Below are 25,997 nucleotides of genomic sequence, written 5' to 3'. Positions count from 1 at the left end.
AGGAAACAGCATCACACATCCGGGTTTGAAGCACAGCTGATCTTAGCAGGATCAGCCATTAAGGTGTTCCTACTCCTGAACATCTGTCAGAGCTGGAAGGGAGCGGTGGAGGCTCTCAGTGTTGATTTAATAACAGTGCCTCTCCTCTTAGTGCACTGTTGACTGACAAGTGAGCTATTTCTTTCTATACTTTCCAGACTGTTTTGGCCGGTATCGGTTCCTCAGTGTCAGAGAAGGGCTCATCCTATTTATACCTGTTATGGGCAAGACAGATTTTAATTAGCATCTGTTATGGAAAAGCTTTCAATGGGTTGATTATCATTGCAGATGATGAAGAAGTTACACCGGCAAGAGACGTGTCTCGTCACTTTGAGGACACTAGTTACGGCTATAAGGATTTCTCACGACATGGGATGCACGTTCCAACATTTCGGGTCCAGGTAGAGCTACAAGTCTTTGTATAAGCATGACTGATTAAAAGTGGCCCCATTGGGCTTCAAGTAAGGAAGAACCATCTAGACTTGGGCTGTGCTGCCTTGCAGGAAGTACCTCAAGGATAGCAGTTGCTGTGCCCTCTAGTTGGAGAATACGGATTGTGACCCATCAGTTAAATAGCAAATATTTATCTAGTCTCTGTGCCCCAGTTTTGTAAGACTACTTCCAGTCTATCATTAGAATCATACTGTAGTTTGAATATATGCCTTCAGGGATTTTTGCCTAAGTATTTTTAGGTAAATATTGCTAGAGACCAATTTAAATAAACAGTTTTCCGGAATTATAACATTTGAGAACTATCACGTTCTGTTTAAGTAACTAAGATGCTATTTAAGAGGGACAAAACTTAGGCACAAGGATGTTATGGAATATTTGTCCTTAATAGTTTAACTGTGCTGATGAAATATAGTAGATCAGAAATTGAAGAGATAGTACAGGTCAGAAATTTTACAGAGGAAGGTTGCGGTTTGGGTGGTCAGAACACAGGGCATCATAAGCAAAGGAGAATATAGGCAATGACTGAATTTAGGATGAAGAATAGAGTGAGAAGGGGGATGAGAAAGAGTAGCAGGGCTCCTGAGAAATTCAGGGAACCCCGCTGCCCTAGTAGTGCTAAAGGAGTTTGACATCAGGCGTGCCTTAATGTGAGGTATCTTTTTGTAGATTTTGACAATGCCATAGATATTTTAAGAAATTAAGCAGAGTAATGTCAGAATCTACTACATTTTCTTTGAGGTGAAAACAGGTGAGATTTTATGCAAGAAGAGACTCACTGAAAAAGGCTCTAAGTTAGACAAGAAGGAATAAGCGATGGATGGGTTGAACTAGATTCAAAAAATCGGAGGACCATTTGAATGGCTCTAGTAATGGGAAAAGAAGAGAGGGCTCTTGCAATGGAGCTCTGCTGGCAGCGGATTCTGCAGTCATTACACTGGGTTTGAGAGGCCCCCTCTGGTTTTTCAGCTTTTTGTAACTGTAATCTTCCCTGTGTTGCTGTATGTGGACAGGATTGCATGGGAAGGTCGGAGTAGGGAAGCCTCGTTCTGCAGGGAGGGCTTGACTGTACCTGGCACCTTCTGCTCACTCCCATGTGTTCCTACCCCTGTGTTCAGGACTATTGCTGGGAAGACCACGGGTATTCTCTGGTAAATCGTCTTTATCCTGATGTGGGACAGTTGATTGATGAAAAATTTCACATCGCTTACAATCTTACTTACAACACAATGGCAATGCACAAAGATGTTGATACCTCAATGCTCAGACGGGCTATTTGGAACTATATTCACTGCATGTTTGGAATAAGGTTAGTCTATTTCCTTATGTTTATAAAGAGCTACTCTTCTCTAGGCATGTATAACACACTCTTCAACAGAAGCCCACCACCACCCCTTCCCCAGGAACTTATTTTTTGTTTCTTAGGCTTAACAGAACCACTCCACTGCAGCTGAGTTGTTTTTCTGTCTCCTGGCTGGGCAGCACAGAGTGTTAGGGACAGAGACAAGAGTTACAGTTGCCATCTCTAGGCAAGCAGCCCAGCAAAGATTGTCCGCACCAGATCTGAGACTGTGCATGTTGAGTGGTGTGCTCATATCCCCTCAGCTCTCCCATCCCAGTGCAGTGCTTCATGTCTGCCCTGGTAGGTGCTCATGCTCAGCCACATGTTACCTAAGAAAATACAGCAGGATCCCTTTCTCGTGTACCCGAGCTCCTTGCTGCACTGCTTTCTGTTCAGTTTTCTTTGCTACAAAAATGCAAGCTGTTCTTGCTGTTCATTTCATCAGTGACTCTGGCCAAACTCTACAAATTCCATTTAACCCACTCTAAACTGCTGCAGCACTACAGGCACATTGGACCAATTGGAAATTGATTTCCATCATCAATGGCAGGACTTCTCAGTCCCCAGAATGGTTGTAGGGCCAGCTGTGCAAGGACCTCCCCTCACCCCCCTTTTCCACTGACAAATTCCATAGGCAACCCAGTGAGGGACCTGGCTTAAAGCAGGGCAGCCACTCCTGAGTGTCGATGTCGAGCTCATGCACAGGCCAGCACGCCCTGCCTGAGAATGTTTCCTCCTCTGACCCCAGAAACTCCTGAAAACAATGAATTGGCCAACTCTTTTATAGTAGGTAATTATCAAAGCAATAAATAATTTGCTAATTTCTTACAGCAGTAATCCTAAGCTCTGTTTTCAGAATCTGTTCATCAGTGTGGCTGCTAGCACATGATGTGAATACACACTACTGCCAAGGTGGCCAGCAAGTCAGCCTTCAGCAGCGGTTTGTTCGGGCACTTCCCACTCACTTTCCACCCCTACTTAAACACTGGGAAGCTGTGTCCTTGTTGGCAATCACTGCCTACGCAGAGAAGGACAAGGAAACAGCCTTTGCTCTAACACATATACTCTTACTGGAAGAAAACAGACAATACACCAGAAGACAGACAGTGAAAACCTTGTTCTTTCCACTTTGTGTTTTAACAGATATGACGACTATGACTATGGTGAAATTAACCAGCTTTTGGATCGTAGCTTTAAAGTTTATATCAAAACTGTTGTTTGCACTCCTGAAAAGGTTACCAAAAGAATGTATGACAGCTTCTGGAGGCAGTTCAAGCACTCTGAGAAGGTACCTGCCTGTGGCTTGTTTACTCTGACTTAGCCCTGAGTCTTGCTCCCCCTCCACCTAACAGTGGCTCTCACTTTACCCCTGCAAGGGAGTAGTCTGTCCGCTGCCTCTATCCTCTAAGAGCTGCTATTCAGGAGAAAGACTGCTTTGCTATAGAATTTTTAATTGCTTTAAAAGGCAGATGGACAGACTTTTCCATCTGCTGGCTTACTCCCTAGATGCCACAACAAGTTTGTGGGAAACATAGTTAACAGGTATTTATTTTGGTGCAGAAATATTTTGCAGTCCATCCATTTAATTGGGGAGGGGGGGAGTTTTCTTCAGAAAAATTCATGGAGAAACTATAGATGGATTTCAGAATTTGCTTTGCTCCAAAATAAACTTCTTTTCATTCTGAAAGTTACCTAGTAGAATCAAAAAGCTCTGATCTCTTTGAAGTGCCTTTGTAGAAATGAGTGAAGGATGATTCGGCGGGAAAGCTGCTGTTGTCACAAAGTAGTGTCACCAGTCTCCCAAGAGAGGGAACTGATGGGAATGAAGGCTCAGATCATCCACCAGAAAGAACAGCAGACAGATTTTGTTTTGAGAGATCAAAGATGCCCAAGCTAGTGTATAGGACACAGAAAGCACAGTCAGCCCCCTCTTTCCGCAGGGAGACCATCCAGCTGGCCGCAGTGTCAACCACTGGACACGTGCGGACTCTTTGCACTAGTCCCTAAGCAATATAGCATGACAAGTATTTATATGGGATTTACACTGGACAAGGGTACCTGGAAAAGTGGTGGAACTAATCAGAAGTTCATCTGGAGCAAAATTTTCTGCAAACTACAAGGTTTCTTCAGAATACCCATCTTCCATGAATTTTATCAAAAACCGTTCTGTTAGGAGTAAGCTAGAGGCAGAATGACATTACAGAGAATGGGTGGGGAGTCCCTGTCTAGCCCATACAAGAGAGGTGAGCAGCTACAGATGTCCCTGTCTGCAGAGGGTACTGGGACCAGTTATGGATACTGGGGAACCACCCGTGCTGTTATCTGTATGTTCATTAGATGCACTGTGACTGTGCCTCCACCCACCCTCACATGCTGTTGTATTTCATGTTCAGGTTCATGTTAATCTGCTTCTTATAGAAGCTAGGATGCAAGCAGAACTCCTTTATGCTCTAAGAGCCATCACACGCTATATGACCTGAAGCCTTTCCTCCACTGAAGATTATTCTGGAAATGATCAACTGAGGTATCTTCAAGGGGAAAGTGCCACGTCCCCAGGACCAATGGTAGATAAAGAATTAAGAAACCCATTGTGCCACGATTCTTTTAGTTTCTGCTATTTTACTGTGGAAATATACCACTGCCAGTGCGAGCAGTGAGCGCTAGGCAGCTTCAAGTGCAGAGCTGTGAAGAAGAGCTGCTGCTGCCAGTGTTTTGCTTCCTGACAGTACAAGATGCTGTACAGCTGCTGTAATGCAGCCAGCAGTAACTCTCCAGACCCTGATGCTTCTACGTCAAATCACAAGAATTGGAGCATGTGAAGAAAGGGACTTGGATCATGACGGAAGCTTTATGTATAAAGAATTCTAGAAGACCTTGGTGCTGCTATTCTGGCTGGTGGAATGAACAGATGGCTGTTCCAGTTAAGCTATTAGTAATAGACATGAACACTGCTACTATCTGAGCCTTCATACATAATTTGTGTGGTTTCAAATTAAACTTGCAGATCTGTTAATATTTTTTTGCATCTAAAAAAAAAGCTAGAATTATTACTGCTCAGCAAAGACCATTTTGATGGTAACAGTTCTTTAAAGTTTTAATTCAGAGTTATTGAATGATAACTAAATTACAGCAGCATTCTTTAAGATGTTCAGAACAGTAATCTTAAAGTATGTGCACTCTAAGAAAAACTGGCTGTCTTGTGTTCGGCTGGCCTATGGGGTTCTCTGACACTGAAGGGGTGCTGCTTCAGGCAGGAGCTATGTTTCTGGCACCACCCTGGTGGGGAACATTCCTGTAGACTGCTGCACAGCCCCAGGGCACAGCACCCCTCTGCCCCTGCCCACCTGGTGGGCCACTGCTTCAAAGGGTGTGCAGCTCCTGAAAAACTAAAGCTGGAAAATATTTTTAGTCAGGTTATCAAATTGATTTACAAAAACAATGCTAACTTTGTTTGAAATACAGGTTTGGAAAAAATGTATTAAGTACTTTGTATTCTGGAAACGTGAAATGCTTTTGAAGTCAGTATTATCAGTATTTTTCAATAAAGAATAATTTTTCTCCAGTTTCGTTTGCTGTCTCAGTCTCTTAGGAAGTTTCGGCCCTCACACTTAGAAGCAGTAGCGAGTTTGCCTTGTTTCACACGCACTGCTGTCTTCAGAGACAGCTCGTAAAAAGCAGGACTCCAGCAACTGTACTTAAGACACACAGAGGGCCACCTTGTTCAGGAGCTTACCTGAGACCATTTTTGTCTTGGAAATGACTACAACAGACCCATTCCTGTGCCTTTAAGAAAAAAAAAAAACCTTAAGAATTATAATTGAGCTTTATTAGAAACAAAGACTCATTGGGGAGAGACTATAGAATTTAGAAAATGACACTGTCAAACTACTAGACATAGTTACTACATCGGCTTCAATTACATTCACAGCTAAGTCAATCTTGAGCTCAGGTGTGGTGTCCACCTACTTATGAGTGTGTAGGCACAGTTTTGAGGAGATGTTTGCCCTCATGGCTGCTATGTTAGCCTGATTTCTGTTGCTATAACAGATTCCTTGAGATGTGGTAATTTACAAAGAAATGTGGTTTATTTTGGCTCAGTCTAGAGGCTACAAAGTCCAAGACCCAGCAGCTACCTCTTGTGGTGGGTGTGTGCCAGTTCAACTCCAGTAAAAAAAAAAAAAAAAAAAGGAAATCCGTGGTAGACAGAGAGGTGCCCAAAGCCCAGGGGACAGCTCATATTCCCACAAAAACAGTTAACCTATGACCCTGGCACCTCCTTCTTAAGCCCCTTTCCTAACACTGCTGCAAGAAAGAATCAAGGTTGCAACTATGCATGAATCTGGGGGCCACGCTTAGCCTGTGTAGGATAGCCTAGGGAGAGGACCAAACTATCACCTTGGTAACAGAATATCATCTTGGTTATATTTAAAGAAATCTGTGTCTTGTTGGCCAGCAGTAGTAGATGCATGGTCCTACACACTGAATTGCAGCATGCCATTGCTGCCAGATTATCCCACCAAAGGCAGGCGGGTGAGCCCAACAAATAACTTAGTACTGGACAGACTTCAAATTGCATTCCTCCTTCCACCCTTTATTCTCCATATGTTGCCTAGAAAATACACGGTTTCTAGTAAGAGATTCCAACCAGCAGATTGATCACAAGACAAGCTTAATAGATTGCGGTCTTGTTTCACTAATGCCTGCAATCACTGAGAAAGCCGAAGTTGAAATGAGAATTTCAATGAGTAACAAAGGGTGTTTATACTTGAAGTGTATGGGATACAAAGCTGATGTTTCAGTGCCTCCCATGCAACAGGTGTTTCCTGTTACTCTGAATGTTTTCTCAAAAGTCAACATTCAGGATTTCTACTGTCACTGTGTAATCTCTTGAAACAGTTTCCAAAATAACTGGGAAAGACAGAATGCTCTAAAGTGATGTCAGAAGCCTCTCTGTTCAGAGGAAGAATGTTATCTAAAAGAATCCTGAAAATATTTCTAGATTAAGTTCCAAACCTATCTTTTTTCCCAATTGTTTAGATACAACTTCACAAAGTGAAGGAGTGTTTATTCTTCTGAGAGTTTAGTTATTTTTAGTTATTCCAAATCAGTTTTGAATACTTTTTGGTTCTGTCAACAGATAAGCAATAGGTTACCACAGCTTGACAACCGTGTCTTCCATCAACAAGATAGTCTGAGCACTGACTAGCATATTGGTGATTGGGGCTGTCGGGAGATAGTAAAATTCAGGGAGATGGGGAGTTACATCAGCAAGATGGCAGACTAGCAAACTCTGTCCTCATCTTCCATGGACCCAGGTGCCTCTGTAAGAACTAGAAGCCAATTGGGAGACCACAGTCCTGGGCCTAAGGCAGAACCAGCAGGAAGCTGCAAGAAGAGGGCAGGAAAGTTCAGGGCATTTGGCTCGCTATACCTAACACAATCTAGTGAGTGGGGGGACTCATCCCAACTCCCAGCTGCTCCTTTGAGGAAGCAAAATAAAAATACATATAGGTTCTGGCTTGTCTGGGAGCAGCCTGTGGGATTTCCTGTCTTCCATGACCCAGGAGTACCAGTGGGAGTGGTGGCACGGTTTGGATGCCAGCAGGAGGCTGCTGTGTGCAGGCTCATCAGACCAGGCTGGAGTGTTTAGTCCTACAGGCAGTATTGGGGAGCAAACAAGGACAGAGGTCTACAAAGGGTAGTTGAACAGCTCCTGACCGGCAGCCAGAGTGAGCTCCTTAGTGGAATCAAGGCCATTAAGGGAAGCCATAGTCAAATATACTTCAAAAAGATCATGGGAAAATAGCATGAAAAACAGGCTCCAGAACAGAAACACACAGGCCTGGAGATGACATCGCCCAGAAGAATACTAACAAGGTCTAGAATTTCCAAACTCATTAGGTCAAGTCTCTGCAGACACAAAGCCAATCAGCAGACTGAGGTGAGCTGGCTGCTTTTGCACATGCCCAAATCTCAATGGAAGATGGTAGGCCTACAAAGGAATGGGCCATGTGGCCCAACTGCAGGAACAAAGTACCCAGAAACTAATTGAAGGAATTGAAGACCTCTGAGTCACCGTGGTGAGGCATTTAACCCAGCTTGGCAATGCTCAACCAGCTAAGACAACAAAGACAATCTAATGAAGTCTGAAAAAAAAAAGTGCAAAATAAGAACATCATAAAGACACTAAAACAGCAGCTACTTATTGAGTTGAAAACTCAAAACTGAATGGAAAGTATTCACAAGAGGGATCCATCAGCAGACTTCCCCAGAAGAAAGAACCAGCAAACTGCAGACAGGCCACTGCAAATCAGGTCAGAGCAAAGAAACAAGAATGAAAAGTGAAGAGGTTCAAGAGAAGTATGGAGTCTCACCAAGTACATCTGGACCTTATGGAATGTTCTAGAAGAGGAACAAAACGAGCTACAGATTAAAAAAAAGAAAAAACCCACAGTGGTGGGAGTGGTGTCATGATGTATTGGATTAGGTTGTTTGCTTCACCAGTATCTCATAACTGGAGTCCAATCCTGGCTCCTCTACTTTGACTCCAGCTCCCTGCAAATATGCCTGGGAAAGCGGTGGAAGATGGTCCAAGTGCTTACCCAAATGGGAGACCCAGGATGGACTTCCTGGATCCTGCTTTCAGCCTGGTCCAGTTGCAACCACTTGAGGAGCAGTACCAGATGGAAGCTTTCTCTCTACCTCTCCCTGCTCCCCCCTCTGCCTTTCAAATGAATAAATCTATTTTAAAACAATAGCCAGACATGTCCTAAATTTGAAGACAGAAGCAGATATAGTAATTCATGAAGCCCAATTCACTTGTAAGCAGGACAGACCATCAAAGTGGAGAGTGAGTAGCCCAGATGTTCCCTGCTGCTCCCCCACAGATACCACCTTGCAAGGCCATTCACACATTATTCACCTTTACATGTGCTGAGTAAGCGAGCCAGGTGGGAGAACACAACATCTGGTTTCAGGACAGTAAGGGAAAAAAGCAGCACTGAAGGCAGTAGGAAGGAAGGAGCTGAGCTGTCTGCGCCATCACCCACCCCTGCGCCCCAGCACGGCACTGTGTGGTGCAAAGAGAGGCTGCACCTGCTTGGGAGCCAGAGCAAAGTGGAGTCCAGACAGCACACCTTAAAACCAGCACTGGGCCTGCCACAGGACCACAAAGGACACCATGGCCCCTGTTCCTGGGACCAGGACCCTCAGGTCCTCCTTAGCCAGAGAATGTCTCCTATGCCTCCCACAATGGCACCCAGTGGAGGAGCAAGACTCCAGGAGCTGGAGACTCAGGCATGAGAGTCACTGGCCACTTAGGGTTAAAGCAGCAGAATGAACGTGGCGACCGTTACCTTGGAGTTTGCTGCTGGGTTGATAAACCCCAACACTGGGCAGCTCCGAACGGTCCTCTGCCCCTGTGCTGTTGCCAAGAAGAAAACTGAGGACTCAGGATAGGACTCAGTTCCTGGCTAGTGGTAAGCATGTGTGGCTGGCTGGGTGCACTGACCTTGGGCCTCAGGCCTATCCAATGGCAGGCAGCCCATAGCACTATGGGCCCTCACCCTGCCTTCCTGCCAGGATGGCCTTGGCAGGCCATAGGCTCCAGGTGTGACTTAGCCTTGTCCCATACTCCAGCAGCATGACTCAGTGGGGAGCCGTCTGGAGGTTGGGGCGGAAGCCAAAGTCAGACTTATGTCATACTGGAAGGCTGGGGTTGGCATTGCTAGGGATCAGTTCTCCTGCCAACCTTCACTCCAGTTTCCTGTGACCCCAGATCTGTGGCCTGAGGGCCAGCACCCCTGTGACCTTGACCCCACTGCACCCCAGAAACTACCACCAAGGCCCAGTTCTGGGGCTGAGAAGAGTGCCCCACATCCTTACGACCACAGCCACCAGTCATAATGGAAGGTAATCCAGGGAAACTATACCACAGCATCCAACTGAGACTACAGTCAATGCAGCTTAGCAAGCCAACACCCAAAGACACAAGACTGCTCAAAGCACAGACTCCAAAGGAGAGAAATGAGATGCCTGATAATTCACAAGAATGACCGCAACGGCACACAAGAAATACAAGATGATACTGGTGGACAGCTGCATGAAAAGTGGGAAAACAAGACGTGACAGGACTGAAGACCTTGCAAATGAAGACCCCCCCCTCCTCAGAAAAAACACAGTGAGAAATCCCCCACTTCCCCTCCTCCCCTGTGGACACAGGAGAAAAAACAAAAAAACAAAAACTGTGACATGTGCCCCACCCACCTTCCTCTATACCTGACATTCTCCCGACCCTAACCAGAGGCCCACAGAGCATGCATCCTCCTCAATTACGTGAACAATATTAAAAAGAAAATTAAAAAATTTTAAAAAGAAAGCTTCCACAACAGACCGTGATGAGCAAAAGAAAGATCTCAATCAGCCTGGAGGGAGAGAGGGAGGGAGGGTATTAAGTGTGGCAGCTTCAAGTCCCGGCTCTGCTTCTGATCCAACTCCTGTTAACGTACACCTCAAGAGGCTGCAGCTACATCTGTGCCCCCCTTGTGGGAGACCTGGGTGGCATTCCCAGATCCTGCCCTTGCATTTGGAAAGGGAACCAGTGGCATGTGAGATCAAGTTGATCAATCTGTCCCTGCTCTCTTTCCCTTCCCTGCTTTTCAAACAACTAAAAACCAAAATCTAACAAACTAGGGGCAGAAATTTGCTCTAGCAATGAAAATGCCAGTTAAGACATGCCTGTGTTGACCCTGAATTGATATGTATATTGACTCAATATCTGGTTCTACTTCCTGCTAATGTGGACCGAGGGAGGCAGCAGAGATGGCTCAAATAACAGGTACTGCCACCCATGTAGGAGATCTGGATTGAGTTCTCAGCTTCTGGCTTTGACCTGGCTCAGGCCTCTCTCTTTAAAAAAAATTCAAGGGCCTGGAGTGGTAGCCCAGTGGCTAAAGTCCTCGTCTTGCACGCACCAGGATCTAATATGGGCACCAGTTCTAGTCCCGGTGGCCACACTTCCCATCCAACTTCATGCTTGTGGCCTGGGAAAACAGTAAAGGCTTTGGAACCCTGCACCCATGTGGGAGACCCTGAGGGGGCACCAGCTCCTGGCTTCGGTTAGGCGCAGCTCTGGCTGTTGCAGCCACTGGGGGAGTGAATCCTTGAATGTAGGATCTTTCTCTCTGTCTTCCTCTCTGTATATCTGACTTTCTAATAAAAATAACAAAATAAGTCTAAAAAATATGACTCTGTTAAAAAAAAAATCCAATAGCACATCTAAATAGTCATGCACCATGTAGATATATATCCCAGGGATGCAAATCAGCAAACTTAATACAACACACCAGCAGAATGAAGGACAGAAATTGTTATAATAATCTAAACAGAGAAAGCATTCCATAAAATTCTTTATCCATTTGTGATTAAAAACTATGAACAACTTATGTATAGAAGAAACATCCCTCAACATATTAAAAGGTATATTCATCTATACATAGGTATCTATGTATCAATATCTGTTTAAACACTAAACCCGTAGCCAACATCACATATAATTGAGAAAACTTGAAAATATTTCCCCTAAGATCTGGAACCAGGCTAGGATTTTCACTTTCCCCGTTCTTCCTCAATACAGCACTGGGAGTTGTAGAGCAATCAGGCAAGAGAAAGGAATAAAGGAGACAAAGAAGAAAGGGGGAAGTAAAATGACCCCTGTTCACAGAGATCATCTGATTCTACAGATGGAAGAACTATTACACTAATTCACTGAAGCTGCAGGCTACAAAATCAACACCCCCAAATCCACGGCATTTGTATAAACCAATAATAGACTTTAGAAAGAAATAGCTAAGAGCAGTCCCACTCACAGTAGCTAAAAAACACTAAATATCTTGGGATGAATTTCATCGAGGATGCAGAAGATCTTTAGAATGAACATTAGAAAATACTAAGGAAGGACACTGAATACCACACACACAGAGAACTGAAAAGATCTCCCATGTTCATGGACTGGAAGAACTAACAGTACAAGGATGTCCACATTACCCAAAACAGTTTACATTCAGCCCAATCCCCCATCAACCTACCACTGACATTCTTCCCAGAATTAGAGAAAACAAACCCAAGATCCATCTGGAAGCATAAAAGACCCTGAATAGCTAAAGCAACCTTGAACAAAGAGAGTCAAACTGGAGGCATCAAATATCTGACTTCAAGCATACCACAGAGTACAGCCCTGGCACAAAAGGGACACACAGACCAAGAGAGTTCTCAGAAGCAGATCCACACATGCACTGACAAAATAAGACTCTAAAAGTACAGGCTCCAAGAATAGAAATACACAAATGGGATTACATCATGGCAAAGAAAACTACATAAATAGAGAAAGAAATAACTGAAAGAACAGGAGAAAAGTATCTGCAAACTACTAACCTGGTTCTGAACTCACAGGGACTCAAAAACTTAGCAACAAAGCAGTATAGTCAAGAAATGGCAAGAGGAAAAAATGGAAGGGCAGCATGATGGCTCAGTGGTGAAATACTTACCTTGAATGCACCAGGATCCGATATGGGCCGGCTGCTCCACTTCCCATCAAGCTCCCTGCTTGTGACCTGAGAAAGCAGTATATGATGGCCCAAAGTCTTGGGACCCTGTACCTATGTGGGAGACCTGGAGGAAGCTCCTGGCTTCACATCTGTTCAGCTCCAGCCATTGCGGTCACTTGGGGAGTGAACCAACGGATGGAAGATCCTTCTGTCTCTCCTTCTCTGTAAATCTGCCTTTCCAATAACAAAAAAATCTTTAAAGAATAAAAGAAATGGCAGAAGATCTAAATATAGGTTTCTCACAAGCAGAAATACAAACAGCCAAAAAAATACATGAAAATAATGTTCAATATTACTGGCCTCTGGGGAAATGCAACTCAAGACTGCAATGACAAATCATCTTCCTCCAGTTAGCATGGCTATTATCAAAAAGACAAAAAAAGGTTGCCAAGACTGTGGAGAAAGGGAACCTTACACACTGTGGGCAAGAATGCAAATGAGTGACAATCATGGAAAACAGCGAGGAAGTCCCTCAAAAAAAAATAAATCAAACTTGATCTACTGTAGAAGTCAGCTTCCCCACTGTTGGGTATATATTTTAAAGAAATTAAGCCATCTGGTATAATGCTGCTTGGACTGCCAATATGCTATCTAGGAGTACATGTTCAAGTCCCAGCTTCTCTGTTTACAGCCAGCTCCCTGCTAATGGACCTGGGAAAGCTGCAGAAGGTAGCCCAAGTCTGCAGGCCCATGCTTCCACATGGGAGACCTGGACAGAGCTGCATGCTCACCCCAGCCATTGTGGCTATTTGGGGAGTGAGTCAGCAGACAGAAAACAGACACTCATTCATCTCTCTATCTCTACATTTTAAATAAATCTTTTAAAAAGATGAGGAAATAGAAATGCTAGTTACCTAGTGCGATCAGTTTATGCTATCTACACATGCTGAAATAATTCACTGTACCCTGCAAAAATGTACAAATCTCAAAAAAATATTTTAAACAACCAAGGAGGTCTACACTGAGACATAATGTAATTAGATGGCTAAGAGTAAAAATGGGCTGATGTTTTGGCATAGAGGGTAAAGCAGCCATGTGTGATGCTGGCAGCCCATATGGGCATTGTTTGAAGTCCTGGCTATTCCACTTCTAATCCTACTCCCTGCTAACATGCCTGGGAAAGCAACAGAGGACAGCCCAAGTGTGTGGACCCCTAAACCCATCCTCTCTCTGTATCTTCGCCTTTCAAATAAATAAACGGATAAATGATAAGGAATAAAAGTAAAGGTAAATTCTGAGAATCCTGAGAACTGTTAAGCGAGGCAATGCCTCATGTCATGGGAGCTGCTGTCACATGATCAGCAGATTTCTCATGACAAACCCTGTAGAACAGAAGGCAAAAGGACACTCTGTTCAAACGGCCAAATGAAAAAGACAACCAAATATACAAAGTCTGACAAAATGTCCTGCTTCACAAAAGCAGGAACAATTGGGACTTTCCCAAATAAAAGATGAGTGAGAATATCACCATTAGACTAGGTCTGCAAGAAAAGCAGAAAAAATCCTCAGTGAAAACAGAGGCACTGCAGACCAATGACGGGCCCTGTGAAGCATTCTGATAGAGGCAGATGCGTGGGCAAATGCAGAAAGCTGTATTCTTGAACTTTGGGCATGCATATCTGCCCACTTTTCATTCTTGTATAGGATTAGACAAAAGCATGAGAATACTCATGAGTCTGTTCAACGTACAGAATTTATAAAGATCAAAATTTTTTAATTAATAATCTATTATTTTTATATAATTACTGACTTTGATGTTTTATATAATGCCCATAGTAACCATGAAGAAAATATTCCTAGAATCTATACAGTAAGAAAGAAAAAGGTAATCAAAACATGTCTCTACACACACATTATATATATATAATTTGGGGCCACTGTTGTCATCAGCGGGAGAAGCCATTGCCTGGAATGCTAGTACCCCATATGGGCAGTGGTTCAACTCTTGGTTGTTCCACTTCCTATCCAGCTCCCTATGCACCTGCAAAAACTGCAGAAGATGGCTCAAGAGCTTGGGCCCCTGTTATCCATATGGGAGTCCTGGCAGGAGTTCCTGGCTTCGCCCTACCTAGCCCAGCCCCAGCCATTGCAGCTATCTAGGGAGTGAACCAGCAGATGAAGCTCTTCCTCTCTGTCTCTCCCTTTGACTATAACTCTACCTTTCAAGTAAGTAAGTAAATAAATAAATATGTAAAATATCATATCACTGAAGTACAAAGAGTGACAGTAAGAGAGACAATAAGAGAACAAAATCTCCAAGACAAACAAAACAGCAATAGCAAGCCCTTTGCTTTCAGTTGTTTCATTGAATAAAAGTGGACAGAATATGTGTTAATAGATGTGGACTGGAAAAATAAATACACATTTTCTAAAAAGATGCAGATTGCCTGAATGTATAATAGGAAGCAGGATCCAACCATCTGCTTACCATAAGATAATTACTCTTATACCTAAGAATACACATAGTCTAAAAGAGAGAGTAGGGTGGCTATACTAACCACTGAACAAAATAGACCTCAAGTCCAAACTACTACAAATGCCACAGGAGGACTCGCTGTATCAGTATACAATGATACAAAGGGTCAGTTCACCAGAAACATTCAACAATTATAAATACACTTGCACCCCACGGCAGAGCTCCTACGTAATCATATATGAAGACGCTGACAGAAGTGAAGACATAAACAGCAATCACAGCAGATTTCAGTTTCCAACTAGGGGTAAAAGCATAGAACAAACCAACATGAGATGACTAAGGAAGCAGAGGACTCAGCTGCACTGTAGAACACCGAACTGAAGGACAACAGGACACACATCCTTCTGAAAGTGTGCATGGACCACTTCACAGAACTGAATGTCAGGCCACCAAACAATTCTTAATGGACTGAGGATGAAAATGAAGGTGGAGCCATGGAAAGTGACCCAACTGATTAGGCTCTTAGAGTGGTGTTCCAAGGCTGAATGGTGATGGCTATATAAGGAGCAACCTCATGGCAAAGGGTGCTCCTGGCATCTGTTTCCTAGTTCATTGTGTGAGCTTTCTTCATTGCATTCTGCCATCCATCTTGCTTCACAGGTGCCAGACCGACAAGGGCCCCCTCCCTGATCTTGGATTGCAAACTCCTGAAACTGAGTAAAAAAATAAATCTCTTCTTTCCCCCTAGTAGCTAGTGCCCTCTGCAGAGTGACATGACATAGGAGTTAAACAACACACTCTTAATAAAACCGATAACCTCAAAGAAGAAATGACAAGGAACACTGGAAAATACCTTCAGGAATAGGACAAGTAAAAAGACACCACGGCAAAACATACCGGAGGTAGTGAAAGCAGTGCTAGGAGGGAAGCTGGCAGCCACAAGATCTTGCATGAGAAAAGAAGAAATGAGCATGACACTGTGGCACAGTGCTTGAAGCCACCGAACCAGCTTCTTGCTCATGTGTAAATGTTGGCTCCAGTGCTTGAGCCCCTACTGCCCACGTGCAATACCTAGATGGAGTTCTATGGAACTGTTTTTGGCTCTTGGTCAGACCCAGCCCTGGCTGTTGTAGCTATATGGTTACAACATACACACTAGGCATATGGAAGATCTCTCATTCTGTCTCATCCCCTCTCTGTCATTCTGCTTTTCAAAGAAAGAAATGAATAAATCTTCAAAGAAAACTCAAGCAGACAGACCTTAAATCAACAACTTCACTTCATATCTCAAGGAACTAGAAAAGGAACAAAGTTAACAGAAGGAAAGAAATAATAATGATTAAAACAGAAATATTTTCACAGGAAGACAAAAGAAAAAAAATCAACTAGCTATGGGCACTTGCTGCAGCAAAGGATGCGTCATTTGGAACTCTATCCCACGTTGGGATGCCTGAGTTCATGCTGGGCTCAACTTCCAATTTCAGCTTCCTGCTAAGGTGCACCATGATAGGCAGCAGGGAATGGCTCAAGTACTGGGGTCCTTACCATCAAATTGGGAGAGCTGGATTGAGGTCTGGGCTCCTGACTTCCCCTGGCACAGCTCTAGCTGCTGTGAGCATTTAGAAGTAAATCAGTATAAGGAAGTGCTCTCTCCCTGTGTCTATCTTTCAAATAAATAATTTAAAGAAATGAACTAAGGAATGAAAATTCATCAGCAAAAACCAGAAATAAAAAAAGGAACATTATAAGTGTTGTCATAGGAATTGACTATAAGAGAGTGCTTTATACACCAACAAACTAGATAACCTAGATGCACAAAATCTACCACATCGAAACCATGAAGAAATAGATAATCTGAACAGTAAGGAGGTCGACTCAGAAACTTCCCAACAAAGATTTTAAAAAAAAAACAGTCTATAATGGCTTCACCAGAGAATTTCACCAACTCTTAAAGAACTGACACCCATCCTCAAACTCTCCAAAAAGTTAGAGACCAAGCACTTCCAAACTCATTCCAGGAGATATCCCTCATACCAAAGCCAAGAAATCTACAAACCAATATCCCTGATGAATATCGATCAGAAATTCTAAACAAAACACTAGCAAACAGGATTCAGTAGCACCTTAGAAGGTTTAACTATCCTAACCCAAGTGGGATCTACTCCTGGAATGCAAAGATGGTTCAATACACAAAAACCAAAGTAGTATATCAAAATGAAGGAGAAAAAAATAGTCAGTTGATGACCTAAACCAGTGAAGAGAAAGCATCTGAGAAAAAAAATCAACACACATTTATGGTAACAGCAACCAGGGGTAGAAAGAAACAACCTCAACAAAATAAAGGCCTTATATGAAAAGTTCATTCAATGATGAGAGATTGGAAGCTTTTCCTAGAAGATCATCACCACATCCTTAAATCCCACTATTGGGAGTCATAGAGCAATTCTACTATAAAGAAAAGGTATTCAAATTGGAAAGGACAAATTACATTATGTATGCAGATAACTTCATCTTATATGGTAGAAAACTTCTAAAGATTACACACAAAAAATCACAAATTCAGCCAAGTTTTGGAATATAAAACCCATACACAAAAATCAGTTGCATTTCTTTAAGAAATACAACATTTTTCTACCCATCAGGGCTTGCCTTTGTAAGCTGGAACTGGGGGCCAGAGCCCAATATCAAATACAGACACCTGGCTGTGGGATGCAGCTGTCCCCACCAGTGTCTCAATCCCTAGAGGAAACCCCAGCTCCTCATTGCAACTGTGGACTTCAAGGATGAATGATCCAAGAAGGAAATTAAGAAACTCATCCTGTTTGCATCAGCATAAAAAAGCACTTTGGAAGCTGAGCCAGAACCTTGGCCCTTGGTTGACCTCCCTCCAGTGGGGAGTGTACCTGACATGGCTATGACTGACCCAGGTCTTTGAATCATGAACCCTTTATTCCTCCTGGCTGTCATGTGCTCAAGAATGGCCCCAGCCACTCTAAGAATTGATCAAAAGCTTAGGTGCACAACAGTATCTGTGGAAGGCAATGCAGAAGAGACTATATGGCACAAATGGAAAAGGGAGGAAAAGTGTGTGGGAGAAGAGCATGGGCAATGATCAGACTGCATAATGGGAGCTCAAGTGGAGGGATGCCTGGCAGTCTGAGGGGAACAAACTTGGGCAGGTGACGAGCAGCAATCAAAGCCAGACACATCAGAAGATTACAGCGTTTTGTCAACCTCTGCTACCTCATGTCCGCACATCTGCAGACTGAAGAAAGACCATGTGACTCCCATGAAGGACCCAGGTCAGCATAATTCTCCTTGGGCTTTTAGCAACCGAGGCCCTAGGAGAACAAAGGTTCTGGGAAATGGGCACAATTGTCTCATGGAGCGAGTAGAACCTTCTGCGCTGCTCTTGGCCTCTGGGAAGTCAGGGCTATGATGGCAGCCTCATGATTCATGCCTTCCAGTTTAGTAAGGACAATGGAGGCTTGGGTTCTGAGGAGCTCTACCCAGAGGAAGCCATGGCTGAAGTACAGACCCAAGGATTCTGTGCTGACATCACTGACCTTGTAGTTATCCCTGGGCAGGAAAAAAACCCCTGTGAAGGCCCTGGCTGATACAGGCCAGCATCCTTGCAGTTCTAGAAATCAGGCCTTTAGGAAGCCCCCGACTGCAGCAGTAAAGACCCCGATCATGGTGTTCCTTCTGGTGGTTGGCCATGGTCTTCAAAGAACTCCTAGGATCACTAAATGCTGGATTATGGAAAACAGTTGGGGCTCTCACTGCTGCAAGAGAAACTCTCAACCATAAGATGACCACGCGGGACTGCCACGGCAGCTGGCAGCAGTTGGTGGCCATGGAGGGATTTGACACCAAAGTGGACCAAACCCCCTGTCATGTCAGCTGGGCGCGGGGAGACCGGGAGTGCTGCCTCCAACCACTCTAAATAGCTTAATGATATAGAAGACTCAGGTTTGAAGGTTAGACTTTAGAATCTTCATTTTTAACAAAATGTATAATGGCTTATTTCCTTGTAAAATTTTGATTTGGTTAAAAAAAAAACTTAGGAAGAAACTTAATAATGAAAATGTACTGTGGTCTAATTGTTTGTGTGTTTCTCTCCCACCCTCTACCAAATTCTCATGTGGAAACTGAATCACGAGGGGCAGTGTTAGGGGGCAGGGCCTTGGAGAAATGATTGGTTGGCTGGGTCCAGCCCTCATAAGTGGGATCCAAGTTGGCCAGCAGCTTGATTGTACATCTCTTTTATCCAAGTCACTCGAAATAAGGGTGTTAGTGTTCTACAGCAGTAATATACTACTTCTGGGTATACAAGTACATACACAAGAAATAAAAGGGCTCAGAAAGAGATCTTGTGCTCCTATTCATGGCAACACTGTACAAAACAGCCATGATAATGGAAGGAACTCAAGTGCCCACAGATGCGTGAACATAAGGTGCATAAGCACAGTGGAATATTATAGAGCCTAGAAAAGGAAGGAAGGAGTCCCATCCCTAATGCCCTTGACGGCCACAACACGAATGAACCCTAAGAACACTGTGCTGAGTGACATAAGCATATCATTGAGAGACCAACATGATGTGGCTCCACATCCATGAGACACCACAAGTGGACAAGTTCACAGAAACAGAAAGCCAAATGGCTGCCAGGGTCTGGTGGAAGAGGAAGTGGGGGTGATTTGATAGCTTTAGAGCTTCAGTTTACAAGATGCAAAAGTTCTAGAGATCCACTGTAGAACAATACTCAGTACTAAAATTACTTAACACTTAAATGGCTAGATGGTCAACTGGATTTTATGTGCTTAGCATAGATTTTTTTTTTTGTAATGTAAAGAGGTGTTTTTGAATGGTCTAGCTTGCACCTAAGTCTCAAGAAAAGGGGTTAGTGCTGGTAGAGAACAGGCTAGATGGTCTTCTGCCATGAGTTCTAGCACTAGTTACAAATCCAGGGACAGGAGTAGTGGTGAGCAGGTGGGTGGGTAGGTCTAGGGAGGGAGAATCAGTGATAAAGAAATCAAATTGTAAAGTAGAAAATACACCTCCTAGGAGTAAAATGCAGACCTACATCCTTCCATGTTTTACAGACCCCATGTTTGGTGTGAATCTATTAGCACATGCATAAGGCACACAGACTGCCATGAAGCCAATGTCCCCAGAAAATTGTACGGAGCTCTAAAGCAGGGAGGAGTTCCAGCAGCAGCCAGCCTGGAGAGTCCACGGACTCTGGGAAATGCAGGCGCCCAAGAGGCTTCAGGAGCTCCCATCCAACCTGAAATGGCCCGCCTCACCTCACAAGTTCTGGCATTTCCTTGTACAAGAAATAATTGGTTAATGGCAACTTTTCTCTAAGCAGAGTTAGGAAATTGACTTTTATTTCCAAGTCTTCTGCATTTGGCTAGTGTCAAAAGGCAGTAGTTGCAATTCAGTCTTTTAATCATGTATTCAAAGGCCAAAGTATCTGACAAAGAACAGCCATCAGAATGTTGGAATGAGTACCGACCACACAGCCTACAGCGGGGCTGGGCAATTTTCTCATTGGACGGCTTGTCCTGCACTACACTGTAACAAGTAGGCAGCAATCCCATTTTACAAGAAGGTCAATTATTCGCCTGAGGCCCACACACCTCGCAGGGAACAGACCCAGGACTCTGTCTGAAGCCTGCATTGTTTTTTACACATGTTGCTTCTTGAGACACAGAGAATCAGAAACAGAAAAACAGCCAGGCCCAGTCATTTGATTCCAAAGGGAAAGAGGTAAAATTTTCTCCCCTTTTCATCTATTTTACTCATTGCATGAAACGTGACGGTATGCTTCTATTTTTGTGCTTATCCCTTCTCTTAATAGAGACCGGTGCTACCTAAGTAGAAAATGTATTTATCAGATGCAGTAAGAACCCAATTCAGATGTTCCATTTATGTCGAACACCAACCTTTCTAGAAACAGAAGCTACTGGTCTTCATCTCACAGTCCATTTAACTAATCTCCCAACAAACCCTTCAACACGAGGGCTGCTGAATCAGTATTTTAAGACTAGAACCAAACAACTTAACAGGGAATACAGAGAAAAGCCTTTGACTTAAAAACACATATATTATTAATGTTCACTTGTCATAACAGAAAATATAACACATAGGTCCACTTTGCTATAACACCCAACAAGAGACAATCCTCGTCTCTTTCAGAACACTCAGACTACTCATTAACCTCAACACTTGAAAAGCTCTCAGCATCTGTTACTATGGAAACACATGCTCAGGTCCATCACTGCTTCCTAAACCCAAGGAGAGGCCCAACCTGCTTCCGCTGGAGTCCACACGGGGTTAGAAGGAAGGGCTGGGCAGGGGCTCCAGGAAGGTGTGATGCCGCTGAAGTCTGCTGAGAAGCTGCTGAGCCACAGGTTTGAATTCTGTTTCCCAGTAGAGCTTATGATAGCTTTTCAGGTCTTGGTCAAAATTGCCATCCAAGGCTACTTCTTCATCTGAATCAGAAAAAGTGAAATTGTAGCAATTATTGGGTGATGCAATAAATTTAACATATTGATGACAGGAGGGAAACTCATTTTGGACACCAACGTGACCCAAAACAGGACTTGGCGAGTAAAAGGCATTTTGTTGTATTGTATTGTTTACTGGGAGAGGTACTTCAGTTTCCTCTGGTCTTTACAGTCGTCTTTTTTTTTTTTTTTTTAAAGAATCACTCATTGTTTCATTGGAAAGGCAGATTTACACAGAGAGAAGGAAAGGCAAAGAGGAAGATCTTCAATCCACTGGTTCACTCCCCAAGTGGCCTTAATACTAAAATTACCGCAATACGAAAAGTAGCTGCAACAGCCAGAGCTGAGTAGATCTGAAGCCAGGAGACAGGGACTTCCTCTCGGTCTCCCACATGGGTGCAGTGTCCCCAGGCTTTGGACCATCCTCCACTGCTTTCCCAGGCCACAAGCAGGGAGTTGGATGGAAAGTAGAGCATCCAGGACACAAACCAACACCCATATGGGATCCCAGTGTGTGCAAGGTGGAGAATTTTAGCCACTGAGCCATTGCACTGGGCCCACAGTCATCTTTCAATTAGTATAGTTTGGTTTTCCCATTCAAAGGGACAATGATTTAAAAACAAAACAAACCAAAAACAAACAAACAAAAAGCTAGATTGAACTGAACTCTCCTTTAGGTGATTTGTGAGTACATCCAAAAAGTCAACTCACAATATCTCTTAAGAGTCAACGCATTGGAAGGTCATTTTCTTTGTGGGTTAGGACTGTATTACTTCCATGTTTGACAAGTTAACACAAAGGGAGTCAGGAAGCCTTCAGGGAAAGCCACTCAGACGAACTAGACACTTACAACTAATCAGAACCAGAGAACTTCCTTGGCTTAAGCTGGACAAGGGTTCTTTGGAAAGACAACCAACTGTTCCATCCCACTCTACACCAGAACTGGGAACACTGGGGAATCTGGAGAAACCCAAGGAGCATCAGAGAATCCCCAGTAATTCCCTGGACGATAGAGAAAAGCAATTCCTAAAAAGTAAAATGGACCTGATCCTGATACAAGGGTACCTCCCCGCAAATTCTGCAAACACCTGCAGAACAGCCAACACAAGTAAGAAGATAAGTGGCCAAGGAGGATTCTGGGCCTGCTGTCACAGTGTCCTGACTTGCGAATGCTGGTCACTCACCTTGCAGGGACAGACTCTTCTTGGCAGGTACACTGGCCTGCTGGCCAGAAGAGTGACTCTGCCAGATCCCAGGTGTGTGGCCCAAGGCAAGACTTCATGGATTTAAGTGCTAAGGCCTAAAATGACCACTGCTGTTACTACTAATTTGCAAACATTCCTCTTCGCCCAACCTCCCCTACTCCACCAGGGCCAACTGCTATCCTATTGTAAAATGCCTCGTTACTCGGCTGACACCACCTCCCCCTTGCTGAGTAAGCTATATGCTCTCCTGGGTACTCTGTGCCCACCACGCAGAATAAGATAAGGGAGTCTGGAATCTAGTTTGTCCCCCTCCCCTGCCCATAATCAAGTGGACAGCTACGCACCTCCAAGATAAGTTCCTCAGCAGATCTAAAAACTGTAGCCAGGCGCTCCACTAAGACTGCAGAAGCAAATTTTTGCCCAACCTTCCACCCCCAGAGAACCAAGCCCTCCCAGGGAAGAGATCAGGGACAGCAGGGAATGTCTTCAAAGTCCTCCCAGTTAGGCTGCTTCCCCGCCCACAAGGGCCCAAGGACCTGAGGCATTTCAGAGTTTCAAGTCATCTTTCTGCTCACTCCTTTCCTACTTGGAAACTGAATTCTTTGTTTCATATCTCTCCTTCCCAGGCTGCTAAGGGTTAAGCAGCTTGGCGTAAGTACTCAGGAGCCCTTTCCCAGCACACAGTTTTGTTTGATTTGGTGGTTTTAGCAAAACCTTTGCTGGATTTTGTTGGATTGCTTGTTTTAATCTAACACTTAGAATACGTTGTTCCTTGAGGTCCAGCCTTGAGAATAAATTAATCCAAACTTGGACTATGTTAATTCTAAATTGGGTTAGATAAAAGCAGCTACTAACTACAGGCAAGAGATATGCAGTTTGCAGTTCCGAAACCCATACTGAAAAAAATAGATTATTTTAAAAAGTTCCATATTACATGGCAGGCTAAAATTTGCAACTTGGACTGTAAAGAATACTGAAGGTTGATTCAACAATAAGAGATCTAAAATTTTCAAACTTTGTACTAGTAAGAAATATATTTCATCACGCCTCTTGAATATACATGTGTACACATATTTTTATGTACCAAGAGCCAGCAAACACTTCACAATAGTTTCCTTCCCATCTGTAATATACTCTAAGACTGTCCTCCTCCGATACTTGCTTTTTCAAATATATTGGTCACAACCAACTACAAAGATTTCCTAACCCAGAGTTCGAAAAGCCATGGTTTAGACGAACAACTGTGCTCCAGCTTTCTTTGCACACGCCAGCTTTGCAAATAGTAAAATGTGGGGCAAGATATCAGAAATGATTGCAAGACCCAGAACAACATGCGTGTTCGCAACATTCCCATACAGTCCTCCTTGCTGCTTTAGTGTCCCATGTTATTGATAAAAGCTTCCTCCTTGCACTGGAGATCTAGCTTGCTGATCAGTTCCAGGCAGCCATGGGAGGGATCTGTGGTTGCCTCCGACACCCTGAAGAACCTGGTGACGCTTTGGCTCAGTCCTGAGGGCGTGACCCTCCGAATGGAACAAGAGGCTCCACAGTATGTACCCTGTCACAAAATCTGGGTACCACGGGCATGGAGCTGACAACAAACAACACACAGTGACCCAGTGCTCCTTGTATTTCAAGTGGTAATAACTTGCACGCACCAATCCTAAGTTGCCACTGCTCACAAGAGGCTCGTGGCAGATGCCAGAGCCCATTGGTTAGAGCATGTGGACCCACACGCCGCCAAGGAGTTTGTAAGGAGTTGACAGTGGAGCTCCCAGAATGCATTGTCTTAGAACCACTTTGCAGAGAGCATCCCCACACTCTCCTTTTTCTCCCCCCAGCTCCCTAATCAATCCACAAAACAACGATGAGGTCATCTGTGTCACATTACTATCATCTCCTTCCTTAAGCCCATGCTTTTGGGATTTGACAGCTCATCATTTTTGTCAAGGAACTGAAGTTGAAATACTATCTCACTCACATGTCCATTTCACTTGCCCAAGTCCTTAGGGTCATGAGGAGGTAGAGGAGTTCTTGGCCTTGAGATATTGCCTGTCAGCCCCCCCACCCCTCTGTGGTACTGTGCTGGATTTTGTTATTCAGATCACAGCCTCCTTGCAGGGGGTTGGGAAAGAAGGGGGCGGGTTGGAGTGAGTGTCCTGTGTGATGAGACAGCAGAGAAACTCAGATCCAAAAGCATGGTTTTGCCACAGTGTTACTGTGGGCGGAGTCACCCCACCCTCCTGGAGCCACTGTCTTTTATCACCTAGCCAACGACCTTGCAGAGAGTATCTGAGAACACAACGGCCCTGCCTTTAAAAGGCAAAAGCAAACAGGGACCACTAACTGGTCACCAAGCCACAAACTGCTCTGTGCCAGGCAGCATCCCAGAGCAGGGGAAATAAGATAAGCCTTACAAAATGATAACACAGGAGAAACTGCAACATTGGTGATCTGTTAACCATTGAAGTTTAGATTTCATGTGACCTGACTGTCTCTGTAAGCTTGACAGGCTGTAGGAGAAGGGCCTGCAGGGCCATCAGGACAGACAGCTTAGGACAGACAGCATGGGTCAAGACCCTGAGGTTGAAGAAGCAAAGCCTAGGACAAAAGCTGGCTACAAGAGAAAAGTGGGAGTGGAGGAGTAGGCAACAGGCCCACCCCACAAAGCCCCTACTGGGTGCACTGGTCTCCGCTGAGCAGCTGGCCATGCTTTTTGCCCCTTCTAATGGGTAGTGAGACACGTGGCCCACTGTCCCTGTTACTCAGGGTAGACTGACATAGACTCAGCCGAGACAGGAAGCTGCAGACTGCCCTGCTGGTGTCTTGGAGGTAGCTGTTATAGGCCCTACACTACCAGGCAACAACCCACCGGGACAACTGCTATCTTTGCCCTCAACAGGAGGCACAGAAAGGTGCAGCAGCAAGGACACAGAGGCACACACACGGGATGGGACAACACATACCTTGGAGCAGCTGGAGCCCTTGATCAAGGGAAGCCTAGCAGGACAGAAGACTGAGCCTGGAGATTGAGCAGAGCGGGGTCACCAGAAGGCTTGTGCCCCAAGATGGAGATGGTGCCTGCTACTGAAGGGTTCCTGGGGCAGGGGAACAGGAGGGGTGGAGCGACCTCAGGCTCCCATGCGCCTCCCATCCTCCCCAGTAGGCTTTAGGCCTCCTTCCTCAGAGCACCCTTCCCTTACCCGCTTTCCTGCCCAGGGCAGGTGAATCCTGGTTGGCATCAGAGGCTGCACCCAGGAGGTTGACAGAAGCCCCAAGGCACAGAGGGGCCAAGCCCCAGGTTTGCTTGCTGAAGTTCCCCACCTGAGGTCAATCTTGTAGGTTCTAGGGTTGGGAGTGGCAGGCAGGTGCTGGGAAAGTGAATTGGGGCCACCTGAGGGTGCACGGCTGCCCGCGACCTCATGT

At 44.5% G+C, this 25,997-nt stretch overlaps 2 protein-coding genes across 3 annotated transcripts in view; one reads left to right on the top strand and one right to left on the bottom strand.

The window, feature by feature from the left end:
• Positions 1-5,393, top strand: part of SESN1 (sestrin 1) — an 86,212-nt gene extending 80,819 nt beyond the window's left edge. For both annotated transcript variants that reach the window (XM_040983868.1, XM_040983869.1), the window contains exons 7-10: positions 328-440; positions 1,608-1,798; positions 2,975-3,119; positions 4,225-5,393. In XM_040983868.1, the coding sequence (XP_040839802.1) occupies positions 328-440; positions 1,608-1,798; positions 2,975-3,119; positions 4,225-4,311 (536 nt within the window). In that variant the 3' untranslated portion in view covers positions 4,312-5,393. The remainder of the gene's footprint in view (positions 1-327; positions 441-1,607; positions 1,799-2,974; positions 3,120-4,224) is intronic.
• A 15,736-nt stretch (positions 5,394-21,129) lies between these two features.
• ARMC2 (armadillo repeat containing 2) overlaps positions 21,130-25,997 on the bottom strand; it is a 94,889-nt gene continuing 90,021 nt past the window's right edge. The window contains exon 18 of the mRNA XM_040983127.1: positions 21,130-21,351. Coding sequence (XP_040839061.1) covers positions 21,194-21,351 — 158 coding nt within the window. The 3' untranslated portion in view covers positions 21,130-21,193. The remainder of the gene's footprint in view (positions 21,352-25,997) is intronic.

This window comes from Ochotona curzoniae, unplaced genomic scaffold, assembly GCF_017591425.1.
Source record: "Ochotona curzoniae isolate NIBS_2020 unplaced genomic scaffold, NIBS_Ocur_1.0 contig_3819, whole genome shotgun sequence".
NCBI classification, from domain to species: Eukaryota; Metazoa; Chordata; class Mammalia; order Lagomorpha; family Ochotonidae; genus Ochotona; species Ochotona curzoniae.
Note: the sequence above shows the minus strand (reverse complement) of the source record. Positions and strands in the feature narration are given on the sequence as shown.